This window comes from Aptenodytes forsteri, unplaced genomic scaffold (assembly GCF_000699145.1).
Source record: "Aptenodytes forsteri isolate BGI_AS27 unplaced genomic scaffold, ASM69914v1 Scaffold117, whole genome shotgun sequence".
Taxonomy (NCBI): Eukaryota; Metazoa; Chordata; class Aves; order Sphenisciformes; family Spheniscidae; genus Aptenodytes; species Aptenodytes forsteri.
This window is the reverse complement of record NW_008795555.1, coordinates 601,059-627,368: the sequence shown is the minus strand read 5'-3', so window position 1 is coordinate 627,368 and position 26,310 is coordinate 601,059. Positions and strand designations below refer to the sequence as shown.

General features: G+C 46.3%; 2 protein-coding genes across 3 annotated transcripts in view; one reads left to right on the top strand and one right to left on the bottom strand.

The window, feature by feature from the left end:
* F9 (coagulation factor IX) overlaps positions 1-4,409 on the top strand; it is a 16,815-nt gene extending 12,406 nt beyond the window's left edge. The window contains exons 7-8 of the mRNA XM_009282132.1: positions 745-862; positions 3,862-4,409. Coding sequence (XP_009280407.1) covers positions 745-862; positions 3,862-4,409 — 666 coding nt within the window. The remainder of the gene's footprint in view (positions 1-744; positions 863-3,861) is intronic.
* Positions 4,410-7,530: 3,121 nt separating this feature from the next.
* MCF2 (MCF.2 cell line derived transforming sequence) overlaps positions 7,531-26,310 on the bottom strand; it is a 47,506-nt gene continuing 28,726 nt past the window's right edge. Inside the window, exons 15-29 of one of the 2 annotated variants that reach the window (XM_009282131.1) lie at positions 25,920-25,986; positions 23,939-24,054; positions 23,756-23,825; positions 23,319-23,411; positions 22,891-22,983; positions 21,774-21,899; positions 20,733-20,954; positions 17,090-17,182; positions 16,035-16,113; positions 15,439-15,502; positions 14,853-14,959; positions 14,659-14,771; positions 14,263-14,375; positions 12,711-12,811; positions 7,531-7,988 (exon numbers count right to left, since the gene is read on the bottom strand). In XM_009282131.1, coding sequence (XP_009280406.1) covers positions 7,948-7,988; positions 12,711-12,811; positions 14,263-14,375; positions 14,659-14,771; positions 14,853-14,959; positions 15,439-15,502; positions 16,035-16,113; positions 17,090-17,182; positions 20,733-20,954; positions 21,774-21,899; positions 22,891-22,983; positions 23,319-23,411; positions 23,756-23,825; positions 23,939-24,054; positions 25,920-25,986 — 1,498 coding nt within the window. In that variant the 3' untranslated portion in view covers positions 7,531-7,947. Of the gene's footprint in view, positions 7,989-10,227; positions 10,519-12,710; positions 12,812-14,262; positions 14,376-14,658; positions 14,772-14,852; positions 14,960-15,438; positions 15,503-16,034; positions 16,114-17,089; positions 17,183-20,732; positions 20,955-21,773; positions 21,900-22,890; positions 22,984-23,318; positions 23,412-23,755; positions 23,826-23,938; positions 24,055-25,919; positions 25,987-26,310 lie in introns of those variants that run through there. The other variant, XM_009282130.2, reaches the window with a different exon arrangement.

The following is a 26,310-nucleotide window of genomic DNA, read 5'->3' as shown; positions in this document are numbered from 1 at the left end:
CAGAGCCCACGCGGGACAGCCGGGATGGGGGTGGCTGCGAGCGTGGAGGCACTCCGGTTCATCGCCGCGGGCGAGCTTCGTCCTCCTCGTTATAGATATTGAGCTCCTTAAAATGCAGCCGGCTCTGCCCATCGAGGCATCAAATGAGTAAATACGTGGAAAGTACGAGGCAGATAGGCAGTGACGAGCCACGTCACGTGAAAGGAACAAAATGGGTGAATTATAAAGAAATCCTTCTTTTAAACACACTCCACCGAGTCAGCTGATCAACTGAATTGGAAGTTTTAGCATAAGGGATGTCCTGGCTTGTGCCCCGTAAGTGCTGAGGCAGTTAGATACCCAAATGAAATGGGTAGTTAAGATTTTGTCCCTAGTTAACTAGTTAAAATCTAGTCACTGGCAAAACATTTTTAGGAGGTACGTGTGGAAGTGCTTGTATTTCAGACGCTCTGAGTTTTATGCTGAGGTTTATGTTCGGGGCTGTCTGCCCTCCCAGCCTGGCAGCAAAGGGAGGAGAAGTGCCACGGGGCACTAACACGTGTGCAGGGCGGTGTTGTCCACCCTCTGCGACAGAGCAGGGGACTGAGGGGCAGGGACTCCCCGAGGAGCAGCATCTCTGGCAGCACCGGGTCCGTACAACCTAAACGCGGCCTGTCCTATAGCCAAACAAAACCCCTGCGTCCCACTCTTCTTCCCCACCGATTTACACAATCCCACGGGTGTGATTTCCTTCTGCTCCCGCAGGTTTATCTGGTGAACAGCCATGGCGTGGGCTTCTGCGGCGCATCCATCATCAACGAGAAATGGGTAGTGACGGCAGCGCACTGCCTGCAGCCAGGCGACAACGTCACTGCCGTGGCAGGTGAGCACCTCGGGCAGCGTCAGGCCAGCGCAGGTGAGGGATGCGGGACAGGGCTTGCACTGGCCAGGCACAAGGCATTGCACAGAACCCTGGGACCCACACCACCACGATGGGCAGCAACGCGGCACAAGTTGCTTTGGGGCACCGAGGCCCCAGACTGCAGCATTTCGGCAGCCCGGTCTCTGCAGGTACCACCACCGCCAGTGGGAGCAGTGAGCTGGGGCTGGCCTTGGTCCCAAAGCCACAGAGCTGCTGGACCGTGCTGCAAACACAGCTCAACCCGACCACAGGCAATCATCTCACCTGAGCCAGAGAGAACCCCAGGCTGCTTAAAAGCCTGGTGGGCTTCAGTTAAGATGCTGCTTCATGAGCTGGTGTGGTGGATTTTTATCTCTACTAGCCACATGGGACCTCACTAGGGATCTCTGCTCTTCTTGGGGGTCACACTAAGTTTTCACACAACTCTCGGAGAATGGATTCATGCAGCTGGTGCAAAAGGGGCACCAGCAACCTGACTAACTCCTTGCAAGGAGATGACGACTACTTTTTCTCCTAACTTCTTTAGAAATAAATAGAATTTATGGATTGAAGTAGAGAAAACAGGCTGGCATGTGGGAAAGTGTGCTTTTACAGCAGGGGCTCTGGGGAGTTAGGCAGGGGCAGTGTGGCCAGACTGCACAGCAAGTGATGCTGCTACTTTACAAAACAAATATATCTCTGCTTGAAAAATGGTGTTTCCCCCTGACTTTTGGTACCCAGCTGTTCCAGACTGCCTGCTAGGCAGCCTGCTGATAACTCAGTGCGGGGCCTTGGCAAGCATCGCGGTGCCGTGTTTCACAGCAGTGGCAGAACCAGCTTCCCCAAATTATTTGTTTCTCCCCTGAATGAATACCTAGCATAGGAGGGCAACACTGATAGGTACAGGAGGGGAACACTGGTATGGTTAATACTCACTACAAGCAGCACTGAGAGGAGGCAGGAAAGAATCATGCTTTCTGTTTAAACACTCTGAAATGTAATAGTGACAAAAACGAGATTTTACCTGAGCTTTGAAACACTAAGTTTGTATCTACAGAAACAAGTTCATCAAGAGGGCTCCAGCTGCACCTTCATCTTCCATGTTAACATGGCTGAGCTCCTGGGTGTGCCTAGCCAGACCCTGGAGACTGAGCGCCATGGGGCTGGGCACCACCTGCCTGGCGCTGGCAGGATGAGGCTTACAGCTCGCACACAGCATTTTTTGCTATGTACTTTCAGGCAGTTTTGCTTGAGAGCGCAGCACAAAGCCCAGCCTTCTACCCACTAACATGAGAAAGTACAAAATGCCCAATGCAAAAACAGTCTTACCCCCCCCCCGAAAAGCACATTTCCACCTGGACAGAGGTTTGCGTTTGCTGCATCTGCATGCAAACTGCCTCTCCATTCAGGCTCTCTCCTGCATGTCACACACTCCTCCATTTAGGATACGTTATAAGCCAGGTCCCCTCACACTACCTTCACACCGCTCTGCAGCACCGCTGGGTTTCCAGGGCTGGATTTTGGACAGGCAGCAAGTCAAGAAAGCAAAACACAATTTTGCGGGGCTTCAGGGACTATTGGATTTGTGCCTGCACCATGTACACTGCATGGGCAATCTGATTCCTTCATGTCCATTCATACTAAATGTTCAGCTTTGTCTATAGCATCCTAGGAGGCCCAAAAATCGATAGCAGGGGGCGGAAGAAGCATTCCCCTCCCCTGTCCTTCTTTGCCTCTCCACTTTCATCCCTGAAGCACATTTTCAGGTCCCCAGCAATAGTAAGCAGCTGTAGCATAAGAAAAACCCTCTCAAAGTCTCCCCCACATCTGTCTTGCATTTACACTCTAGAAACACAGCCTGTGAGGAAGCTGACATTCACACTCTGCTGCAAAAAAACCCTCACAGAGCACATCAGCAGCACCAGCCACCAAACCCGCCTTCGTCAGGAGCCAGCATTAACATGAACACAGAAAGCTGCCTCACCTCTCTCGCTGGGCTCCGCGCCGCTCCTCACAGGCAGACGCAGCAGACACAGGACACTGCCAGGGCCAGAGTGCTGCAGATAATGTTTAGAGGAGATCGTATATTCTGGAGATTACAGCAAAGCATGTAGAAATACCGCAGCAGGGGTTAAATGCACCCTGCGCCTCTCGGGCTGCGAGAAAGCAAGCGGGAAAAGTCATCCTGCTCTCAAGCCTTCAGCACAGCCAGTTCACAGGCAGGAGAGGGCATTAGGCTACAGACAGACCCAGACGCTGCCCGTTTGCCAACCTGAGACCACAGAACATTTCCCCTTCCCTCTACCTGTTACACAAGCCGGGAGGGGAGGTAATAGGCTGCCAGCAACTCAATCACAGGAGCCTGAAGCTGCCGGCAGCACCCTGCAATCGCAAGCAGCTGAGCCTCCTGTGGGCAGCAGGGACCCGGGGGCACCTGTGAGCATCGGGGGGGGGGACGACACGACATTTCATAGTCCCTTGTGCCCATTCTGCCCCATGGCTGTGCGGTTTTGGAAAAGGGAAGGTCAGGTTTCTTTTCACAGATAAATTATTTATTTTAAACAAAGACTTTTAATTCTAGAGGCTTCCCCCTCTTTGATGCGAGGGCAACGTCCCTTCACATCTCTTTGAGGGTGCTAAATCCTGAGAACAGCCACATTGTTACTAAACTTGACGAAAGCATCTGGACCTTTGGCACTCAATCGGCTGGTGCATGTCTGATGTCACATCTGGGGGTTCAGGCCCTGCCAGCTGCAGGGACCGAGGAGGTGCTGCTGTGGGGGAACCTCCAACGCCCTTTGACAAGGAGCGAGCAGCCTTGGCAGCACCAGGCTCAGAGCAGCCTGAGGGCTGGGGCGTGCAGCGCTCATCCCTTTGCAACCACCCGGCTGGGCTGGTATCGCATCGGGATGGCATCGTCAGGGCATGGTCGCTCGTCCGGCCATGGAGGGGTCCAGCCCAAGCCACACTTGTGTCTGCAGGTGAATACAACACCAACAAGGAAGACAACACGGAACAGCGGCGTAAGGTGGTGAAAATCCTTCCCCATCCCACATACAACGCCACGATCCACAAGCACCACAACGACATCGCCCTCCTGGAGCTGGACCAGCCGCTCAGCTTCAACAGCTATGTCACCCCCATCTGCATCGGCAGCCGGGAGTTCACCAACGCCCTGCTGAAGCACGGGACGGGGACGGTGAGTGGCTGGGGCAGCATGCTCTTCCGCGGCCGGCCCGCCACCGTCCTCCAGATCCTCAAGGTGCCCTTCGTCGACCGGCCGACCTGCCTCAAGAGCACCTCCACCACCATCCTGCAGAACATGTTCTGTGCAGGCTTCCCGTCCGGAGGCAGTGACACCTGCAAGGGGGACAGCGGAGGTCCCTACACCACCGAGATTGAGGGCACCTGGTTTCTCACAGGGATCACCAGCTGGGGCGAGGAATGTGCCAAGCCAGGTAAATACGGCGTCTACACCAGGGTCTCCAAGTACCTGAAGTGGATAAAGGAAATCACGAGGCTTACCTAACCCACGGGAAGTTATGCCGTGGTGGGGGATGGACTGGTTCGTTGAAGGGAGACCGTAGCAATCTATGTGTTTTTCAGAAATTATTGCATTTTAATAAACATTTCTAAATGAACTAATTTCTGCTCTTGGAAGGCAAAAGTTGAGGGAAGGCAGTAGAAATGTGGTAATAAGGAAATAAAAAGCCTTTTTAATTACCCATGACTGCATTCCTGAACGCACCGGCACTGCTGAGATGGGGTAAGTCCCCAAATCCCAAGTGCAGAGGCTGGTGTGGATAAGCTGGGGTACGGCTTACACGTGCCCTGGGCCAGTGTGCCACCAGCATGCCCACAGTTGCTGCACAGCGCCGCGGGCAAGGGGACCCCAGCAGGCACTGGGTGCCTCGGGCACCAGCGTCCGGCATCGTCCCCGTAGCAGGAGCCCGTGAGGGCAGTGAACACGCAAAGCACTGTACCCGCAGCATTCTTGGTCAGACGTTTTCACGTGAGCCAGGCTGAGATGGATCACGGGCAGCAGGAAATGCTCATCCTGCTTTAGCACGGCATAAATTGGCTGTATAAATGACCTAAAATCTGCATAAAACTCATCTAAAGGTAGTGGCAGGCTTTATGCTAATGATTTCTGCAGAGCCTTGTTAGGATTATAAAGAGAACTGCTTAGTGCCCATTACTTGTCCTGGTCTCCATATTAATCATGTTAAATTAGAGACTGCAGCCACGGGCACTGCTGGCTGTGATGGAGACGGAGCATTGCCCTCCCCAGATGAGCTTGGGGGATGTCCCCTGAGTGCAGACAGCGTGGGACACCCCAGTGTCTGGTCTGAAAGGGTGGGAGAAACCTCCCTGGGAGGTGTCTGCCCCGTGCCCAGGGTGGGTGCTGGCACCGAGGCACGGGGAAGGGGAGGTGGCATCCCAGGGAAGGCTGTCCTGTGCCGGGCTGACTCAAATGGGCTTAATTTGGTTCCCAACTTCAAGGGAAGGGAATAATCCCAGAGGAAAGGAGGTTTACCTCTGATCGGTGCTGCTTCATCTTGTATCTCCTTCCATGGAAAAACTCCAGGGGTGCACGGGGAAACAGCATGGCCTTTGGGAACCGCACCCTGTGATGCCTGGCGTGGGCAGCTCGTGCACGGGCTTTACCACACTGCAGGCACGTCCCCAAAGGCAGAATCTCGGTGACGAGGGCCTCCTCCCTCCTGCCCGGTGAGATGTGCCCCCAAGACCACCTCTCCCCCCACACCACCTGCAAAAGGGCTGTTGATGCCCACACGGTGTCCATGCACCCACCCACAAGCACGGCCCCGCGGCCCCCAGCCTGGAGGTCCCTCCTGGCAGCGCTGCCCGGTGCTGGGATGCAGGGGAGGCTGGTGATGGAGACGCCCTGAGCCAGGGCAGGATTTTAATAGCTGCTATTTCAGACATCAGTATGAGCGCTAAGGTGCCTCTCCCAATTTCATTGCCACTACATCCAGCAAGAAGCTAATCGGATCATCTGCCACTGCTTATTTTAAAATCAAAATGCATGTAAGAAGGTTATATTTGCTCCAAAGAAATTAAATAAAAACAACGCTGTGAGAATTTTTTTTTTTTCTCTAGAATTATAGCAGAGGCGTCTTTGGACAGAATTGCATATTCTCATATTAATTTATTTAACAAGTTTTTAATCTTTAAATATAGATTTAACACATTTTTTTACAGGTACATATACAATATAGTTCATTTAAACTTGCAGTCAGAGAAAATTCTCTATGTAATTTATAATAACATATACATGAAGAGCCTAGTTCAACAGCATACTTAAGGTAACATACCATGTCGTGTGCAAAGTTTCAAATGTTAAAAATCTCAGACTGTACATTCAGATTTGCAGAACTTATCAACCTCATAAATTAATAAAAGCTTAGATTTAAAACTATGGAAGACAAAAAAGATTAAAACCATTTAATATGCAATGTGTGCTATGTTTGAGAAAAATATTTACAGTTGTACCTTAAAATGTGTACTGTTACCACAAGAATTGTTACCACCATAAACACCCCCGACAGTAACTTAAGAGACTCCTACTTTTCCACCTAGCAAGTGCATTGTGACCAATTTTTAAGTAGATGGAAATAGCCCTCAATGACTTAAAACCTCTCTGCTACGATTGCCAGTGGCTGAAGAATACTGGGGTCTTTCTAGGTCTTGCAGAGTTGCTCAGTTCAGACTCAGCTGGTCATGTTTTTGAGGGCGTACGGGGGTTACCCGCAATGCTGGCCACCTGAACTGGAGAAATGCCCACCACTGCGTGCCAGCGTGGCAGGGAACCCCCCAGGCAACCAGAGCCATCAAGTAGTTCAACAAATCCTCCATACAAAAATGGTCACCAAAAAAACCCCCACCCCAGTATGTTTTAACTTAACGACTTGGGACTGTGTCTAAGAATCCATGGTTCACAAATCAAAGTCAGATCATAAAGGTCCCCCTTTAGTCCACGGTATAAAACATTTCATTTTGACAGGACAGAGCAAATTCACTACCGCATGCATACTACTAACCCTGTTCTCAACACAGTCAGGTGCTCTTTGCACACATCTGCTTAGAAGTCAAACCACCTGTACCTATGTTCTACAAAAGCAAAACTAGACAAAGAAACACAAAATTAAATTATGAGTGTTCAATATTCTTTTTTCTTTCTCAAAAATTCAATAGATACATCATTGTTAAAGATGCTGAAAAGTACAGTCTTACCACAAGAACATCCTTAGTGCAAACATGGACATTTAACTCTGATTTATGGCACGTGTTCCAAAAGTACATACATTTAATGTAAACTTCAACACTTGCTAGATACAGGTTTCAGCCTTGGGACACTTTGGGACCCTAAGTGATTGGTGACAACCCTGAGTTGTCAGTTTGACCTGATCCAAACCTCACTGAAATCAACGGGACTGACTGCAATGGGCTGGAGTCAGACCCTAAGTGCAAAAAGAGGATCTTTAGCGTTATTGCATCTTCGCATGTGAGTCAGCCAGATGATGCTCTTACAGAACATTACATTCACATAGCTGAAGTAGATATTTAAGAAAAATCCATTCATAAAATCAATTAAGCAGGACATACAGCTTCTCTGTTTTTGTTTGTTTGTTTTACCAAAACTCAACTCTCTTGTTTGCAACTTCAACAGTTGTCAGCTAATAAGTAGGTAAAGCCTTCAACCTGCAGAGGAAATTCCAAGCATCTAAACAAAGTGTCAGGAAACTGTCGTGTACTTCTCTGATGAAACATGATGGATGTCATGGAAAAACAGCAGGTAAAATTAATAAAATACTGTAACTTTCCATAGGAGAAAAAAAAGAAAGAGCAGAGAATGGCTTCCTTTATGACTATGAGAAGCTGCTTAGGACCCCAGTCCCGTTCAGTGCAGATGAAGCTGTGGAGGTCTGTGAATGTGATGAATAGTACAGGACAACTCCAACTATTGTGCTATTTCTCTGTAACACTTAGTTGAAAGCTTCCAAAGAGCATCGAAAATAGGATGCTACTAGTTCACCCTCAATTCAAGGGGAACTAAACTTTCTCGTGTTACACAGGGCAGCATCTATAAAGTAATGAAGATTGATGTTAATATTAAAGCATCTTATTCCAAGAAATACACTGTTCCCTGTAATCATGTAACATTTGTATAACATAAAAAAAGTAAGTGCACTCCTGCAGTTCTCCCTAAAAGCTGAACTCCCACTAGCTTCAGCGAGAGTCTTGTCTAAGGCAGGACCGCAGGGTTTGACGCATTTCCATCACCTATCACTTGATTATCACAGCGCGGCCAGCCAGCCGGTATCTTCTCTAGACTCCTTATTTTGTCAGGCTCAAAATGGTTTTTTACAGTGTTACAAAATAGCTGTTCTGTGAAGCTGGCTGGCATCACAGGTTGTACAAGGAGACCCTGCTTTACATTTCAAAGGCCAAAAAGAAATCAACTTTACCTTTAATGGCCCCTGCATAAATACAAAAGCCTGTGGCTGCAATCATTAAAGTGCATGAGTAATAGTGCAAACAGCTGTGCTGCATCTGCAAAACTACAAGTGGCATTTTAAACAGAACTTAGACAAAACTTGCACATTTCAGCTAAAATGTTTGCGCCAGCCTGCAAGAGCTCGAGAGTTCAGCCACGTACAATACTCTTATCGGGCAGATTCAAACCATGTGGCCTAGGGAGCCACATAAAGGGTTGCCTCAAGCTCACGACAGTCGAGAGGACAATCCCCACCGCCCTGGCCAGCAGGAGCAGAGGACATGCAAGCTCGGTCCTTCGGGCACTATCAGCGGGGGAAACCTTCACTCAGCTTTATTGAATGAAGAGCACACACAGGGCATCCCCTTAAGGCTTAGAAGAGATAATTTGGCAAGTGGGGTGTTAAAACAAACTAGGAGAGGATCTGGCATGTGGAACAGGAGCCTCTGTCCTCCTTAAACCAAGCGGGTGCGTGCACCTGCCCTGGCACAGAGCATCCTTCCACGCCTGCTCTGAATGCTCCTTGCCTTTGGGATCAAGTCGAATTCTGCCATAAAACTTCTTTTGCTGTTTAAAAGAACTTGGAAGTTGTAGCAATATTCCTTTTATATATATCATCTAATAAGGAAAGACATTTATCACTGCTTCCATTTTTCAGTTGAATCCCTTTTTTATTCAGGCTACTCTATTTCATGCTCCCTCTAACAGAAATCAGTCTCACGCAACCTCCACGCAGTGAGTGGAAATCGGAAACTTGCCCTTCTCTCTGCCCAGCTTTTAAAGGTCAGGTGAAAAAAGCTGAAAATGCTTTGGCCCCATTTTGCTCTGATGTGACAATTCAGGAGCGAACAACGTGTCTCCTTTTGCTTGTATCTGTTTATCACTGCTGAGAGAAAAGAAGAGCAGGGACAGAGCTTAACCTCGATGAGAGGGCAGGCTGCGGTGCTGCTGCCACTGAAGTGAAAACAAGTCACACATCCTCTTTGGGTTACGGCAAGGACCTCACTTCTGCTGTCCCTGCTCTCCATTTGCCATGAAGTGGGTGCTGCGGCACAGCTGAGAGGCGAGATGCCTTTTCCTTCACTGACAGACACCGTCAGTGCTGTAAATCATGATCTTTGGCATGTTAGCAACCAGGGGACTTGCAGAAATGTTTTGTCTCCTGCCCCGCTGTGGAAGAGGAGTTGGGATTGTAATGCTGCGGCCCTCACCTTCCCCGAGATGTGCGTCTTGCACAAGGAAAATGAAGAGGTAATCTTGCATCTCCTTGTTAATGCATATAAAAGTCAAGTCAGTTGACCAGGCAGTGCCTGGCCGCTTTATCAAGGCAGCTAAAACTAGCAACACACAGGTAAATCTGAGCAGTAGCTATTTTCTGAATATTGCTTTTTCTGAGCAGAGTTCTCTCCAAATCTTTTCCATTTTGAGATCTGTGTGTTATCACCTGCGATATAAAACTATTTCTATAGCACACACATAAAAAAAATCCACCATGGATTTACACAGGAGAGAATAGATCTATTCAGAAGAAAGCAGCAAGGACTAATCTCAGAAATTATAGCTACAGGCACACCAGAGGGAAAACTGGTTTTCAAACTGACCTCCAAGGCAGCCATCTTCCTCCCAAAAAGCCTCCTGGCTTATATCCAGGCCAAGATTTACAGAAAGTTTAACAAGGTTTCCCACACACACACCCCTTTGTAAAAGAAGATGTGGAGCAAAATCCTTGCTTTATCAACAGTTACATGGCATTGCCAATAGTAACCATTCATCTATAAGGAAAATTACCTATGCAGCCACGTGAGGAAAGGAAGAAAAATCATCTGTGGAGTCGTTTGGATGTTGCAAGTTCAGCTTTGCACATAGGCTCTCCCTCGGAGGCTGGGTGCGGGAGGATGGTGGATTTGCAAAGTTGGCAATGGTAGTGGAGTGGGGCATTGACCAAATACACATCTGATAGCTTAAAATGGGCAGAAAAAAGTTCCCTGTAACTTCGTTATGAATTGTACTGGCCCAACACTGGAACAATTAGCAGGAGGGGAGAGGAACGGCTTGTAAGCGTGCAGGTATCAGCCATCCTGCGCTGGGAGGTTTTTGTTATGGCCACAGTGTAAATCTAAGAAAAAAATGTTAAGGTAAGGGAACCATTTCCTCTATTCAGCTAAAGGCTTTGCACTGAAAAAAAAAACCAAACAAACCCCAAATCCCAGATTTGTATGAAATCTGGTTATTGAATTTTGTGATTGGAGATATATTTTTATTTATTGTGGCGACCTGGAGCTGAGCAATAACAGAGGCACTACACCCTGCGAAGGGCCAGGACCGCCTCTCCCCCAGCTCTGAAGCGACTCCAGCACGCTTAAGCTCTTGGGGACCCCACAACATGTTAATCAAGTTTGCCCTGCTTACATGCAAAACAGCTTTTCAGCACAAGCAGCTAATAATATGTGAGGCTTATGGTGCTCCCTCCTGCCCCTACTTTGCTCTACAAGCTTGGCGGCCTAATTCTCCCTCTGCTATACTGGAGCAAGAGCTCCATCTTCTGAAGCAGCAGAAAAAAGCCCAATCCAGACTGCATCCCCCAGCAGTCGGTGGTACAAAGTCACCTGCAGTATAAAACGACCAGTCCACAGAGGAAAGGGAATTGCTAAATGCAAAGGTACTGTTTGAAAATCAGTTTTCAGAGTGCAAGTACATTATGGCTATAAGGACACATCACTGAAAAGCTCTAGGAATAGCTCTAGGAAATAGCAAGAAAACATCCTACATCGTCCTACAACATTGCCTGGAGCGCATGTAAAATTAGAATCTATGCCTAGAGACTGCGTACATGATCAGCAATAGCGAGAGAGAACAGAGTTAATCTTAACAGGGAAAACAGAGCCTCGGTGCTGCGACTAGACCCTGGCAAGACGACTGCAAAGCGTCCGGGCAGTGGTGAGAGACTTACGGGAGGAGCTTCCTGTGGTTTCACCTTGCAAAATTCTCTTTAGTTTGTACTCAGCAACTTTGTAAACCAGCCTGGAGCTGTGAGTCCCTAGGCTTTGGGGGATACGACCACTGACAAAGCAAACCAGTGTTCAAAGTTTGCCGGGACCCTATTTTCAGGATGCATTTATGGCTGGAGAAACCTCCTGCACAGGCTGTGGTCCAGGACCCGGCGAGATGTGATAACCAGACTTGCTGAGAAGACAACACATGGTGCCCCAGGGTGGAAGCACACCAAGGGGAGTCCTCTCAGCTGTGCTGCTAGTCCGCGACAAGCTACCCCTCACGTAAAGTCAGAAAACCTCCAACCTGTGAAATTTCACTGCCCGGCAACAAAGGGGATAAAAAAATACCTTCCTGTATAGGAAGGATTTCACTGAAATATACTGGAAAACCATCAAGAGCTGACTGGAATTTTAAGCGTTTCAGAAGACTTCCTTCATGTTCATCGAAACAATAGATTTTAACAAAAAGGAAGTATTTAAAAAGAAATCTACTTGCAAAATTTGCTACATATGGCCATAACTGGTGGATTACTTTTTTTTTTTTTTTTTTTTAACGGACTAAATCTATGTGGGTTTCCTGAGCTGCTCCCATCGCAAACCCTGGTCTCCCGTTTCCAGTGGACAGCATGGTGATGAGGCAACACACGGAATGGTGATGCTGCGTACACGGCAAGGGTGACAGGCTGCTCTTAAGGCATTTTCTTGTGTCATCTGTTATGCTTCCCTACCTATGTCTATGTACATTTACGGCTAGAAAATGAGAAATATGATTTTTGAGACTAGAAGCCTTCTGCCGAAACCTGGTAACCTGTTTATTACAAACTTTTTTCTAACGATGGATTAACAAGCAGGCAGCAGTGAGGGCAAGAGTGAGGCTGCAGAAATGAAGTATTGCCTTTAGAGTGCGGGGGGTCAGGCCACGACGTCTTTTGCAGCAGGAGGAGATTTTGCCTAGGTACCTCCTATTCACACGGGGTTTGAGCTACAGCAGCGAGTAGGCAAAACAGTCACGGGAATCCCTGATCAGACTCCATCTCTTCTCCCCAATCTTCTACCCAGTGCTCTTGCAAAGAAATCTACGTTTTTAAAAGCTTTGTTTTAATTTACTAGTGCCTAAAGTCACAGAAACGTCTTAAGGTGTTAGCAAACAAAAAAAGCTTAATTTACTACTTTTGCAGGCTTTTTGGAGTAGCTGCTTTCTTTTTTTCCTGCAGAGGCATACGCAGCCAGATTTAGTACATCAAGTGTAATGCAAATGGCTTAAAAGACCTGATTGGAGTTATGAAATATTTCTGCTAGGCGTGCTATATGATACCTGCGACTTTGGCATTCCGAAATCTGCAGTCACCGACTACTATCTGCAGACTGTGGACAGGAATCCAGCCTTCTTTTCTTCTGTTTAGGTTTTTCACCAACCTTTGAATGACAACGGTATTAGTAAAAGAAACAAACCAACCCAGGAGCAGCTTGATATGGGCACACTCTACACAACTGCTGGGGCAACCAACAATTTGTTCAAACCAGGGAAGCATTTTAACAGGAGCTGGGCATGCATTTAAAGTATTATTCCCACCTAAGTTTAGGAACCTAATTAGAAAACCCAATTTGGGAGCACAACTGCCTTGGGCCCCTTTCTAGTCAATGGAGAGGAACAGGACTCTCCAGAGCACGAGTTATCCTGCCCAAGACCTGCATCACTCTCCAGAGGTGCCAGTTTACCTCCATTGACTACCGATAGAGCCAAGGGGAATTGCTTTCCTCAATCCTCTGCTACTAAGCTAGACTGGTAGGATGAATTTAGTCAGCGTACTATAAGTAAATTCAAGCCAAGATGTAGGCAGCTGGAAATACTCATGCTCATAAATGACATTTCTCCATCTCACTCATGCAGTGAAATCTGCTCTAACAAGTAAGTTTGGTGTGAGAAATCTTTGCCTGGCACTGGCCGAAACTGCCGTGAGAGGTGGTGGGCATTCAGCCATACTGAGATGCTTTACATCTTGCTTTTGCTAACAACAAACTGAATTTCCCTTGAAGCACAAGGGCTGTAGACGTCAGCCAGGAATCCTCCATGAGGCATTTGTGTCTGTGCCTTTACGGGCTGGTGCCTGCACAAATCTGACTCAGGTTCCTGCTAATATCACCCTTCCCACATCCCGAACAAGACATTAGCGTGCTGTGCTCTCTCCTACTGAGACCCTGGGCTGGCTGACGAGAGCTAGTCAGAAATCAATCTGGAAAGGAAAGACAGCCAGAAATCTCAGCCAAATTGCTGCAAAAATCAGAAGAGGGCACACTGCCCTCCGAGACAAGGAGACTAATGGTTCGGCAGGCAGGAGGCTGGGTATGGTGATTTCCCAGGCAATGCTCCCAGCCATAAGGAGAGAACCAGCTGTGAAGTGTTACCTTGCGAGCCACAGCTTTAAATACAACAGAAAGCTGGTCCGCAGTCATGAACAAGTTAACACTCATACAGCTGTTTGAGGGAGGAAAATGTCTTGCAATTACTCAATATTGCTATTAATAAGCCCGGAGGAACAAAGCCAACAGCTGAGCTGGGGTGGGCAAGGAGCTCTCTCTTGAAGCATCATCTGAAGTGGGAAGAGCATGGCAAGAGGGGCTGTGAAGATGTTGGTAAAAGACAGCTCACCCAGACACCCGTGGCAAGGGAAGTCCCTAGATGTTTTCCCAGGCCAAGCCAGCGCATATGGCCTCTAGTCTTGGCAAGGGAATGAATTCTCCCACTTTCTGGAATAGTCTAAAACTTAATCAGAAGCTGCAATGAGTGTATCGCCAGGCAAGCGATGTCGCATGGGACTGCCTTGCGGGCTCTGAGAGGTAAGGCAAAGTAATCCTAAAATACCTACCACTGTCCCTCACCATCTTCATGCAAAAGCTGAATTTCATCCCCATTTTTCACCAGAAGGTCCTCTGATCCTCTCCTCTTGCAGTCTGCAAGGGCTTTATATTTTCCTGGAGACTGTGGTAGTAAGAAAAAATTATCTTATTTAGCTACATTTCATATCACGCAGCTGTTATTTCTGACTGCCGCAGGGAACGTGACAGAGCCCTATCAGCTACCTTAATTAAAATTATTTCAAGAAACTGTGGCTGAGACATCTCCTCATTCCCCAAAACTGAGATATGGAAAAATCTGAGAGACACGGACAAGATACATCCATTATCCAGTGAAGCAAAACAAAGCAAGATGACCAAAACCGGCAGCACCCCGAGCTTTGGAACTATTGCATCTCTGTACTAACCAGCTGGTTCCCATCCTCTTCCTCGGTGTCCGAGCAGTTGGAGAGGTACTGGTTACCCGACCACTCCTCCAGCCCCTCGCAGATTTCCAGGGACTGTGACATTCCCGGCCAGCCTGCAAGACAGCGTGCAGCTCAGGTTGGGGGTACCCCAGCACCCACAAAGCATGCCCCGAAGGAAGGGGAAGGGTCCGTACTTCTATGGGGCTTGTTCTGCGGGGACAGGAGCCCACTGTCCAGCATCACCGGGCTGGTGCGCTCCGAGTCATTCTCTTCTGAGCTTATGGAGGCTCTCTGCTGCTTTCTGAATGATAAAAAAAAAGAAATCAATCTTAGTTTTACATTATGAATGAACACAAACTCCACAAGGTTTTGTAAAACAGGGTCAGAAATAATAATGGTACTTTTTAATGGATGTTTCTATAAAAGTAAAGGACTCGGTGACTGGTTTTAATTTTGGGGGAAGGGGAAATAAAATTGCTACAGTATCTCTTTCCCTGAATTTGAGCACCACCTTTGATCTTTGTCTCCATTTGCAGAGGAGTTGCAGCTCAGGCTGTGCTGCCGGGCGAGCGCTCGAGGGTGCCCCTTACAGACCCTCTCCCCAGACCACCGCCACCGAAGGACCAACTGCAGCACATCCCTCCTGCCACCCACCCGGAGGTCTCGGACAGAAATGGGGTGAGGGGAATAGCACAGAGCCAGGGTACGGCCAGAAGGCACTGGGTGCCCAGCAATGGGGGGGTACCGGCGAGAGCCTCCGGTCCAGCTCCTGGGACTCACCCATCACTCAGCTGGGAAGAGAGCGGGAGCTGGTCCGTGCATGAGCCAGGCTGCTGCTTCTCCACTGTGGGGAGGTCAAACACCAGCTTAAAATCCATTTTTTTATTAGTAACTGTCACACTTGAAGCATTATTTTGGAAGTTAGACCTTTTGTACAATCCTAATGATTTCTGTTTAGAGAAAAACAACCTAGGGACTCTTGCAAAGCACAGACTTCGTTATGATTAAGATGGTATGTTAGCAGAAATCCAATAGTGAGCATGCCACTGAAGAGTCTAATATGCTTAAAACTAGGTATCTGCTATGTATCTTGTTGAATTAAGCCTATAACAACAAATGTGAAATAATCCCCAAGGTAATGGGGAAGAAAAAAAAAAAAGTACTTCCGTAATTCATTTTCACATAAGCACCTGGCCTTTACTGCTCTAAATTATATATTTCCCTGTAATGTAAGACCTCACTCCAGTATTTTGCTACTAGGCTTCTTCTGAAAATCAATTCTCTGGTGAGAATTAGTGGATTTGAAGATTAGCGATGTGAAAATAGGAAAGGTTCTGCTGCAGAGTGAATGCCACAGAGAAATTGGTCAAATATACCTTTTATAAGCTCCTGCTGCTTGAACAAAATTTTTCTTATTTCATTCAACCATGCCATCTTCAGATCTACTGTTTGGGCCTGGAAGAAGAGGAAATTGTCTGAATTTTGAATTAAGAATCATCCATTATAATGCATGAATAAAATCTTACTTTTCTATGCTGTAATTATCTGAAATCCCCTTTTATCCAAAGCCACCACTAAATTTTAAACATTCTTGATCTTTTAAAATTGATGATCCCCACTACATCCAGGCAAAACTCAGTGGAAATTGTGGAGCCACCACTACAATGCAAGGAGTGCAGGCAAAAGCACACGTATGCATGCATCTCATCTCTTTTACAAACCTAAAGGGCCAAATCTGCCTTTTGAATATATGTATACTTGGCTACATACATCTGCTTTATGAATTTAAGTAAGTTGGCTACTGTGTCGTAGCACGGAGAAAAAAAGCTAGGTAGAAAACTAATTTAAAAAAAAAAAATCAATCAACAATATTTTCACAACAGGTTTTCCTGTGAACACCCCGTTAGGCAAACATTTCACCATCAAAAATTTCTACTCAAAATGCTACAAAAGGAAAAGAAAAAAAATCAGGAAGAAATCAGGTCAGTCGGGCTACTATTTTGTAGATGAGTCAAAAGACTACTGGAAATAGCACCGCGGAGGCTTAGCCTTTGCTCTGGGAGCAGTTCTGACACCTAATTGTAGAGGAGCACATGTGGCCCGTGTCAATTAAAGCATGAGGCCCATTTCCCAGCTCGATTCACATAAGCTATCAAGCACAGTAAAACTACTGGTCTATATGAGATTTCATCTGGAATAAAAGGCCCTATTTCCAAGGAGCAATTCCGTCTCCTCTTTAAGATGACTTTTACAGTTCTGGACGGGACACCAAGGACCGGCCACTGGGACAGCGCTGTGAACGCTGACATTGGCAGAGAGGAAGAAGAAATGCAAGTTATATGTCTGATAATCCCGTAAAGATCAATGGGAGACATTTCCTTAACACTGTTATGAGGATGTACAAATATCCAGATTTTTTGAAGCTACAAACCTGCACGACGTAGACCTCTTCTCGCCCACTATACCAGATTTCAAATTTCCGATGATCTCCTTTCACGTTCTCAGTTATTCCAACTGCATTCATCTGCGAATCCAAAAGAACCAAAAAAATCTTTCCCTGTTCCCTATGAATCCAGACATTTCGCAGCATGTTAAACAAACCTGTTTTCACCCAATTTAACACATTTCATCAACTTTAATTTCAGTAGCAACTGAAAGTCATTATCTGACTTATCCCCTCTGACTTTCCACCAGCTTGCTGTATTTGTAAAAGCTTTCTGAAACCAATCAATGGACCTTAGGGGACTTTTCATTCAGGAATCAGTGGAACTAACTGAAAAGTCATCTCGTACCTCTTTCTGTATGAAATTTCTCAGATGGGACTTATGAAGCTTTATAAATGCATGGCATGTTATTTTTCTACATACGTTATTTCTGCCATATTATCCTTTACTTGCTCACTGAATTCTGTGTTTCATTCTTTCAGCGATCTTTCAAACCCATCTGTGAAGCCCTTAGCTCCTTCAGGAATTTCAGTTCAACATTTTTCAGCCCCTGACCATCCCTGTAGTTGAGACATCACCCCAAGGTTTCCAAAAGAAGGGTTAATGTTTGGATACACAGCCTGAGCTGCCGTAAACCTGGCTTTCAGGAAGGACGCAGACTCCAGGCTAGATGTGGCTGCTGTACCTAGGTACCTGTTATCACAGACCACTTTTGGTAAGTTGGATGGAAACGCCAAAGGCACAAATAATTCGGGATCTGCGCAACGTGACCCACCTGAATGAGCAGCTCAAACCGTGATTAGAGACCAAGAAACTCTTCAGCTACAGCAGACCTCTGACCCACCTGCTGAACACGCCATAAAGCTGAAAAGTGCTTTAATACCCGATATCGCATAAACCATCTTCTCACTTAAAGCACAGTTTGCTAGCAATTGATTGCTGATTAATGGATGGTCAAAAATAGCTAAAGTATCCCACTTACATGTTTTGAAACAGATCTAATAATGGTATCATCTGTCACAAATTACTCACATAGACTGGATTAGATAAATCCATTATAAATACAAATAAGGCTTTAGAAAGAACATCTGTTTAACGTTGCTGTTCCTCTTTGTTAATACGTGCATCCTCAGAGCTTTTTGTCTGAAAGACTATGAGGATTTACAGATTAGGTCACCTGGGCACACCTTCTCTTCCTAGTTACTTTTTCAAATGTCGGCACCCATTTTCAGCGACTACGAACTGAGCCTCAGGAAATAGGAAGCAAGTTGCTAATTAGCTTTCCTCGTTTCTTCACTGGCATAAACCGCAGAGCTCTTCTGAACTTTTGAGAAAGCGTTTGCCTCCAGATGCAGAAAGGCCCATCACTGAAGAGCAGTCAGTGCTTCCCAGTCTTCCTCTTTGCCTCGCATCCCTCTCTCAACCCGGTCCTGTACGGTCACATTTGACAAAAGCCGAGAGATCTGCGCTGAATAGGACTGAGCTCGCGAGAAGGTGATCAAAGCCAGCGACCATTTGCACATTCGCAGTTTTACACACATCCACTGGTATTTAAAGATGCATAGGTTAAAATCTGCAGCGTAGTCCTGAACATTCTGAAAAATTTTATCCTGTGCAGTATAGTGCCACGATGCCTTAGAAAGCTGGATCAGGCTCCACTCTGATTTTATGAAAACTTAGAAAACTTACAACTTAAAAAAAAAAAAATTTCCTGAAAGGTGTTGAAAGGGCAGCCTGGAGAGCACCTCATCCACTCGCTGCAGCTTCCAGTTCCGTGCATCTTGTTTAGCATGGTAATTTATACGGAGGCTCCTACAAAACTGCCCAGGCATCGAGATATTAGAAATTTTAGATGATCTAGTATGAGGATGCGAAGGAAACTGCCAGGAATAGACGTATTTAAGGTCTGTTCATTCACGTTAGTGGATTTCGAAATTCTATGTCCTCCCCCTGGCCAGGATTTACTGTCCCCCAGCTGTTGGTTCACTGCAATGCAGACCGAGGTGGGTTAGCGTAAAGCTCTGGGATGGCGTTCACCTGCATCACCTTCCACGGTGGTAAGAGGCAGACTGATTTACTTGGCATTGCAGTGAGCTGTGAGCCTGCATCCTCTAAGTTACTGAATCGCAGCTGAAGAGGTATTTACCACTGGATATTTTACGTAGTATGTAAAATATTATCCTGAGGGGTTCTTTTGTTTGTTTTGCAGACGTCCAGTTACACAGCTTCTACCCAACAGCTTGCTTTAATTCTGAATCCCCAGAAAACATTCTTGCAAGGAAAAATAATTTCCTGATACTATCATGAATCAAACAAAAGTCAAGCTCCAGAAACACGATTTCGCCCTCAGGACAGCAATTCTGAAAACATACGTGTGCGGATGTAATCCTGCAGCATCCATGGATTCTCTAACCCCAACCTCTCAGCGTGACAACACAAACAACTGCAAAATGAGCCCTCTCGAGGCAAAGAAAAACCCTGGCTACATTGCCTGGACTCCTGAACACGAGATTTTCTCCTCCGAGCAGGCTTTCCCCGAGCCACCTCTTCAGTTCTTTAAAAAGCACGTATGGTAAAACAAGTACTACAGGGAAAACAAGCTCTCCAGAAAGAAAATGATGCTGCTTGGGAAAAACATTTAAGTACCTAAACATATGGCCTGGGATTTGGTTTTAATACACAATTTGTAACATGCACGGGAGCTGAACAGACTTATCTACTTTTACATGGCTTTCCGAATACTCGCGGCATCTCTCTCTCCCGACCCCGCTGAGATCTGCAGCACCCCTGCAGCACCTGGGCCTGAAGGCTCTGCCTCCAAGAGCCCATTTTTTTCCATTCTAAGATATACCCATATTCGGTTTTTATTTATCAAGAAAAAACAAGGCAGGGTACTGAGACAAAATGCTGATGTTAGAAGTGCTCATCACACGTAGTAGGCCAGAAGGTCTCTTTTAGAGGAGCGGTTTGGGATTTTTATTGATAATAGTTGGCATTTATAGGCTTGGGACAGTTGTTTATGTCCCTCATACTTTACCATAGGCTACTCTCTTCATCTGATAATTGTACTTTTAGCTGCAGTTAGAGCCTGCCAAAGAAGAAAGGCAATGAGAGAGGAAGAAGAGTTATCTCCACATCCTCCTGGCTGGGAAACAGGGCTCAGGAGCAACCAGGCTCCTCCAGGCTGTGCACCAGACAGACCCCAGCCCAAGGGACCTCCCTGGGGACCAGGGGCGTGAGGAGCCCCCTTGCTCTCCCAGCTGGACTGGGGAAGATGTAAAGGGCCTCCCCATTTTCATGCCCTCGCCCCGCTCCTGGAAAGTGGACTAGGGGAGGAGGGAAGGCACGTTCTCATCCCTGGGACTTGCCCGTAGCACCGTTTCCCTGGCAGATGCCATCACATACGTGACTCTGAGTCCATGGGCTCTCCCAGCTGCTGCTTCAGCTATGGGGGTCCTCACAGCTTATTACAAGTAACAGCCTTTCATGGGCATGGCACTTCCATGTGGGGCTTTACAACCCTTAATAGCAGAAAACAAGCCACTGTGTTAGAGGAAAAATATTCTCTGGATCTGCAGAGTTACTGATTTACAGTATACATGGCAATGGCCCCAACTAAAATGTCCTTACTTTCAAAAAATGCTTAAAACTGTAAGATGAGGTTTTGTCATATCCGTCTCCGTGCTCCTCTCGCTTCTTGCAGAAGACCAAGGCTTTCTCGTACAGGAACAGATGCCTCTGCATTGGCTTGAACCGGGCAAGATCCTTCATTTTTGTTGGACCTTTTCGGTGTCCGGTCCAAACACTGAAAGATCCTTGCATCAATACTTTCCCCAGTTCGCTCAGGTCACCCTGGTGAGAGTATGACAAATAAAAAAAAAGAAAGAAAAAGACGCCAATTAAAATGTAAGGGGACTGTCCAAACAATGACAGGCGATGGGGCCAGCCCTGTTCCAAGGCACATCACCCTAAGAATAGGTCTTCCCAGAAGGATCAGATGATCTTTTTGGAGTGAAGGCATGGTGCCAGGAGGGAAGCAGAGGTCTCGGACGCAGGGCTGCAGCTAGTCTATGTGAAGGGATACCAGTCAGTAACTGGAAGAACTAGGAAGATAGGAAAACTCTCCAGCTCCTGTGGAAGTCCAGGTCAAGGGCTCTGGCTACTTCAGTGGGAGAGGGCAGATGAGATTTGAGCCTGAACTGAGGTCTTGGAGGATGGACTTCTCAAGGAGGCTAGGACTGGCACCAGCAGCTTAGAAAGCCAACCCCTCACCCTTCCCTGAAGCCCTAAGAAATCAACCACTTCAATGGCCAAGGATAAAAATCAGCCTCGGAGTATTTAGTTAAATGCTGAATGAGAAACGCTATGAAGACACTCCAGGTGAATTATAAGGTGAGCCACGAGAGAACTAAGGTGCATGCTGGAAAAATACTCTCGAAAACCACAAGGTGGCAAGTGTGGGCACTATGCGACTCGGCATATCCTTTGGATGCGGATATTTTCCAAAATCCTGAAATCAAATGGAAGACTGTCACCTGTAAGAGCTTCCTGATCCCATTCACTTTGTAGCTGTTCTAGTACAGTTTTTAGCTCATACATTCTGGGACACTATCCATTCCCAATGCATCATCTGGCCTTGTGCAAGGTCTCTCATTACCCAAATCTACTCACATCATATCCTGTTATTGAAATCTGATGCATAGAGTCATTGACTGACTTTAGCAAATCCAACATTGCAACCAGAGCTTCTTGAAGTTCCTGAACTCCATCACAGCTCGTGCTGTACTTTAGCAACTCCTGAAAATAGAAATGGAAGAGCATGTGTTTGCACTTCAACAAAGCAGACTTTTCCATCTCACCCAAAGTTTCCAATGCCCAAGAGCAACCTACACTGCCTGAGCTTCTTTTTTCATATGTCACTGGAAAAAAGACCCACTCTAAACCACAGTCAGTATGAGGAGTGGAACAGATCACTGAAGCATGGCCTGTTTTTTCTGGGTTTCCTTAGGGACGGTGTCAGGTTATAGAGAGGCATCACACTCATCTGAGTTCTTTGTGTTGTGTTTATCTGCTTGATAAGAAATGGAAAATAAGGCTCAGGTTTTCCATCAGCTGCCAATATGTCATATATGCCTTCAAATGAGGTTGCAGCAGATGATTGTCTTCAGACTGGCAGACAAAAGGAACAGATTTTATAAAATCCAGAGCCTTCAGGTCAATAAGCAGAAGACAGAGTTGGGAATTATACTACTGATATAAAATTACTTTCATTTCAGACCTCCTCTGCCCACTTACAGCTTCTTGTGTAACTCATCCCTCATTCAAGAAGCTGGAAGGTGGGGTTCAGAAGCCACCACCCCACTGCTGTTCTCACTCTGTAAAGTGAGAATAACAGCACTGCCCTGCCTCAGACGGGGGACACAAGAATAAATGCATTAAAGATTACAGGCACTATAACAACCTGAGATGCATCACTATAATATATTTCATTCATCATACTCTTATGATCATCTCTGGTTCAGGTTTCTTAGAAGTGCTTCCGTCATTTTTCATCTCTGAACAGATTCAAACGGTCTTTCTCCCATAAAAATGGCTTCTTAAAAGCACTCGTTCCTTTTTCAGGTATGCAAATTTTCACCCTCACTGAAAGCCACTACGGAGGGCCAAGATAAACAATATGTAATCTAAGGCTTGGTCCTGATTTATAGGTAACCTCTAATTGAAAAATAAAACAAACCGGAAAACAAATCTATCTCCTGATGTCCTTTCAAAGCAGAGTATGAAATACCTTCAGAAGTAACTGGTATTTTGTCAGGCGCTGCACTGGTTTGAGCAAATAGGAATCCAGCCCGAGTTTGTGCTCTAATTTTCTTTGGCATTCCTGGAACAAAGAACTCAGATTAAGTAAGTTCTGCACCAACTATAAGTAGTTATTCCAACAGCATGACTAGTACGGTTTGATGACTTTGAAGATTTCATGTAAAAATATCATATGGTGCCTGTAACTAAAGACATTTTATAAAACATGTAAAATAATATAATGAATGGATCTGCCTTAAACTCCTTGTGTACAAGAAACTCCCGACTGCTATTTTTGTGAGGCTTCCATGCCACGGTGAACAGAATATGCTGCAAAATCATGGGGTGCTGAGGAGGGTGTTAGGACGAGTGAGTGTCCCAGGACAATGCCTTCCTTGGTAGGAACAAAGAGCTCACCTGGAAGAAGGTGCTTTCGGAGCACTGCCTCCACAGGGACTCCGACCGGGGCTTGTTCTGGCAGTATTTCTCATACATCTGGAAATCGTCTCGCTGTAAGGGAAGACAAAAAGCAAGTCACACGCATGCACGCAAACCTGCTGGGCAGCCAAACTGTAAATTTGCTTTTATCTCTCCTGCTAACTGTAACACCTAAAAGTCACACAGTTTGGGTAGAAGAACCACTGCTGGGACTCACAGCGGACCATGGTGTAGTCACGACTGCTGCTTTCCCCCACCTGCTGCTGGCCACGCACTTACGCTCCCTGCCTTGCTGTTGGTATTGCGTATCAGAAGCATCTTACTCAGCTGACATAACTGAGATGCTGCAGGGTGCGACAAATCAGGAGAAACATTGGCCTTCAAGTCTGCTTTATATGTGAAAATGAGTCACCCACCCTGTCTAGGAAACAAAATCCCACTCTCTCGGGTGCTCCCAGGCAGCTTTCCAGACTGTGCAGGAAAATTCTGCAAGAGACGGGGGAAGAGACAAAATGCAGCGGTGAGCAAGGTACCCCTTGGCTATTTAATCGTTATAGGAAATCAGTCTGGTGAAAAGGGGAATAGAGGCAGCATCGTACTTGTTGTGGAAGTCATATATCTCGGGCATGTTTCCGAAGAGGACGTCCTTCCTGTTCCTCAGCACAGGAGGCATGAGGATGAGCATGGCGGGGTTATCCATCTCAGCTCTGTAGCCCTGCGGGATGCAAAAAGGGCTCATCACTCAGTTGGTAAGGCCTTGGCTTGGCATCTCCTCGAAGGCAGATGAAAAAGGGACGTGAACAGACTTTCAATACAATCTGCTTTGTTTCAAAGTTCAACATCCTTTTTATTTCCTTATTTTTGTCCCTAAACCCCTGTCTTTCAGCCCCTGGGCATGTGGGGGTTGTGGTCCAGCCAGGGGATGGCTTGGGACGGCTCCCGTGGGGCTGGCCAGCACTGCAGAGATGCTCTCTAGTCACCAAAGGCAAATCGCAGCCGCTTTCTCCTCGCTACAGCCTGACTGCGGGAGAGGTCCCGGAGGAATACTTGTCTGAGTTGAACACAGCTGCTGCTATGACCACAGGACACAGGAGTGACAACGTGTTTGTACGGGGTATGCAGTTACACACAACCTCACGAGAACCCGTGCACGAGGTGACTTGTTACAAAGCAGAGACAGCTTGAGATCAAATACCAAAATCAATGGGCTTTTTGTTCTTGTACAAGACCCGCTGAGCATTAGGGTCTCGCTCTCCTCGATGCCTCAGGATTTCTGCCCTCTGTGGCTCCACCTGCCTCTTGAAATCACAGCCTCCCAAACCGGGGACGAACTGGAAGGGACACCACTGCCCTACAAATTGTTGGGTGGAATGAGGAAATAATGCAAAGCTCCCCTCAGTAACATCACATCACTGCACCAACGCAAAAACATTCACCAGAGATGGTAAACATCCTAACTGCAGGGTAGGGAGAAGGCATGGCCAGAGCTCAGGACCGTCGCTGCAAAGAAGGCATCAAGAAGGCCATTAGCCACAGCTCAAGCTGGCCACGCTAGTCACCAAGCATTGCACAGAACTGAGGTCCTTTTAACACGAGTAGCAAAAATGTTTGCAAAAATGTATTCAGTATGTACAGCATATCTTCTTTGACTTTCCAAATTAATCTCTTACACTCGCTATGGTTGTATATGTATTCCTTATACTAAGCAGGCACTTTGTAGTTGATTAAGGATTCAGTAGAAGATAAGTATCTGGAAAATTAGTCATTTACATTTAACCACTGCAAGCAGGCTTCCCTCTTTAAAGGAAATACTATCTTCAGAAAACTTAAGTCTATCTGTCCATTTTTCTCTATCTAGACTTGATATGCACAGTAATAAATCTGCATATCTGCCAACTTCTTTATCACATAGAGTGTGGTTTAACAAAAAAACCCAACCAGTGCAGAGCAATTACGTGTAACTACCTGCAGTCCAACTGATTTATAACCTGCTTTCTCCTGGGCGAGAGAAATGCAAGGGGGGAGAGCTATTTAACAACCAACTTGTTTTGGCCATCAGCAAGAGTTATTTTGGAATAAAGCAGAAGTGTCTAAAATGGCAGTATGAGAAATTATAATCTGGTTTCTAAAGAAATGTGCTTTACACGTTCACGAACTTCACAGTATTGAGACAGAATCCTCCCAAGGATAAAACATAAACGTCTCTCTCTTGTCTCCAAAAGGTAAAAGAAATTAGGGAACAGTTAAAAATACCAGCTTTTTGTACATTTTTCCAGGCACTGATAAAACTAATTACCAGTGCTTTTGTGTACAAACAGAAGGCTTCTCCCTCATTCTAGATGAAAAGCTCATCCTGACACCAACTGCTCCTGCAGATGCCTCTGAGAAAGAAAAGCTAGGGAGAAGACTTGAAGATTTATGACTAGCTTGGGATCTGACAGTTTGGTAGAAACCTGCCCGATCACATTTTTGCTTAGACAATTTCTGCTCTTGGAAAAAGAGCACTTTGATAGAGTGGCAGGTGCCCTTTGGTACAAGTCACCGGGGAACAATAATGAGCAACCTGAAGAAGTCACTCACCGTCAAAACAGTGAAGAGTTCCTCTACGTACACTCTCTCAGTTTCTATAAGCTCATTTATGACATGGCTAGAATAAAGGAAAAAAAAAAAAGTAGTATATTATTTTTACATCTGCAAAAAACCCACAGGCAATCAGTTCAACAAGCCCAAAACATAGTGCCATCTCATTAACAACCAACACAGGGATGATAAAACTGGCAAAAGCGCAAGAGATGACATGCAGGTCAGGTTGGAGGAACACATGATTGGGGCAAGGACTGGCCAGAAGTAAACATCATAAAAAACAATAAACATTGAGATTCAACAAGGCCAAGTGCCGGGTCCTGCACTTGGGTCACAACAACCCCCTGCAGTGCTACAGGCCTGGGGAAGAGTGGCTGGGAAGCTGCCC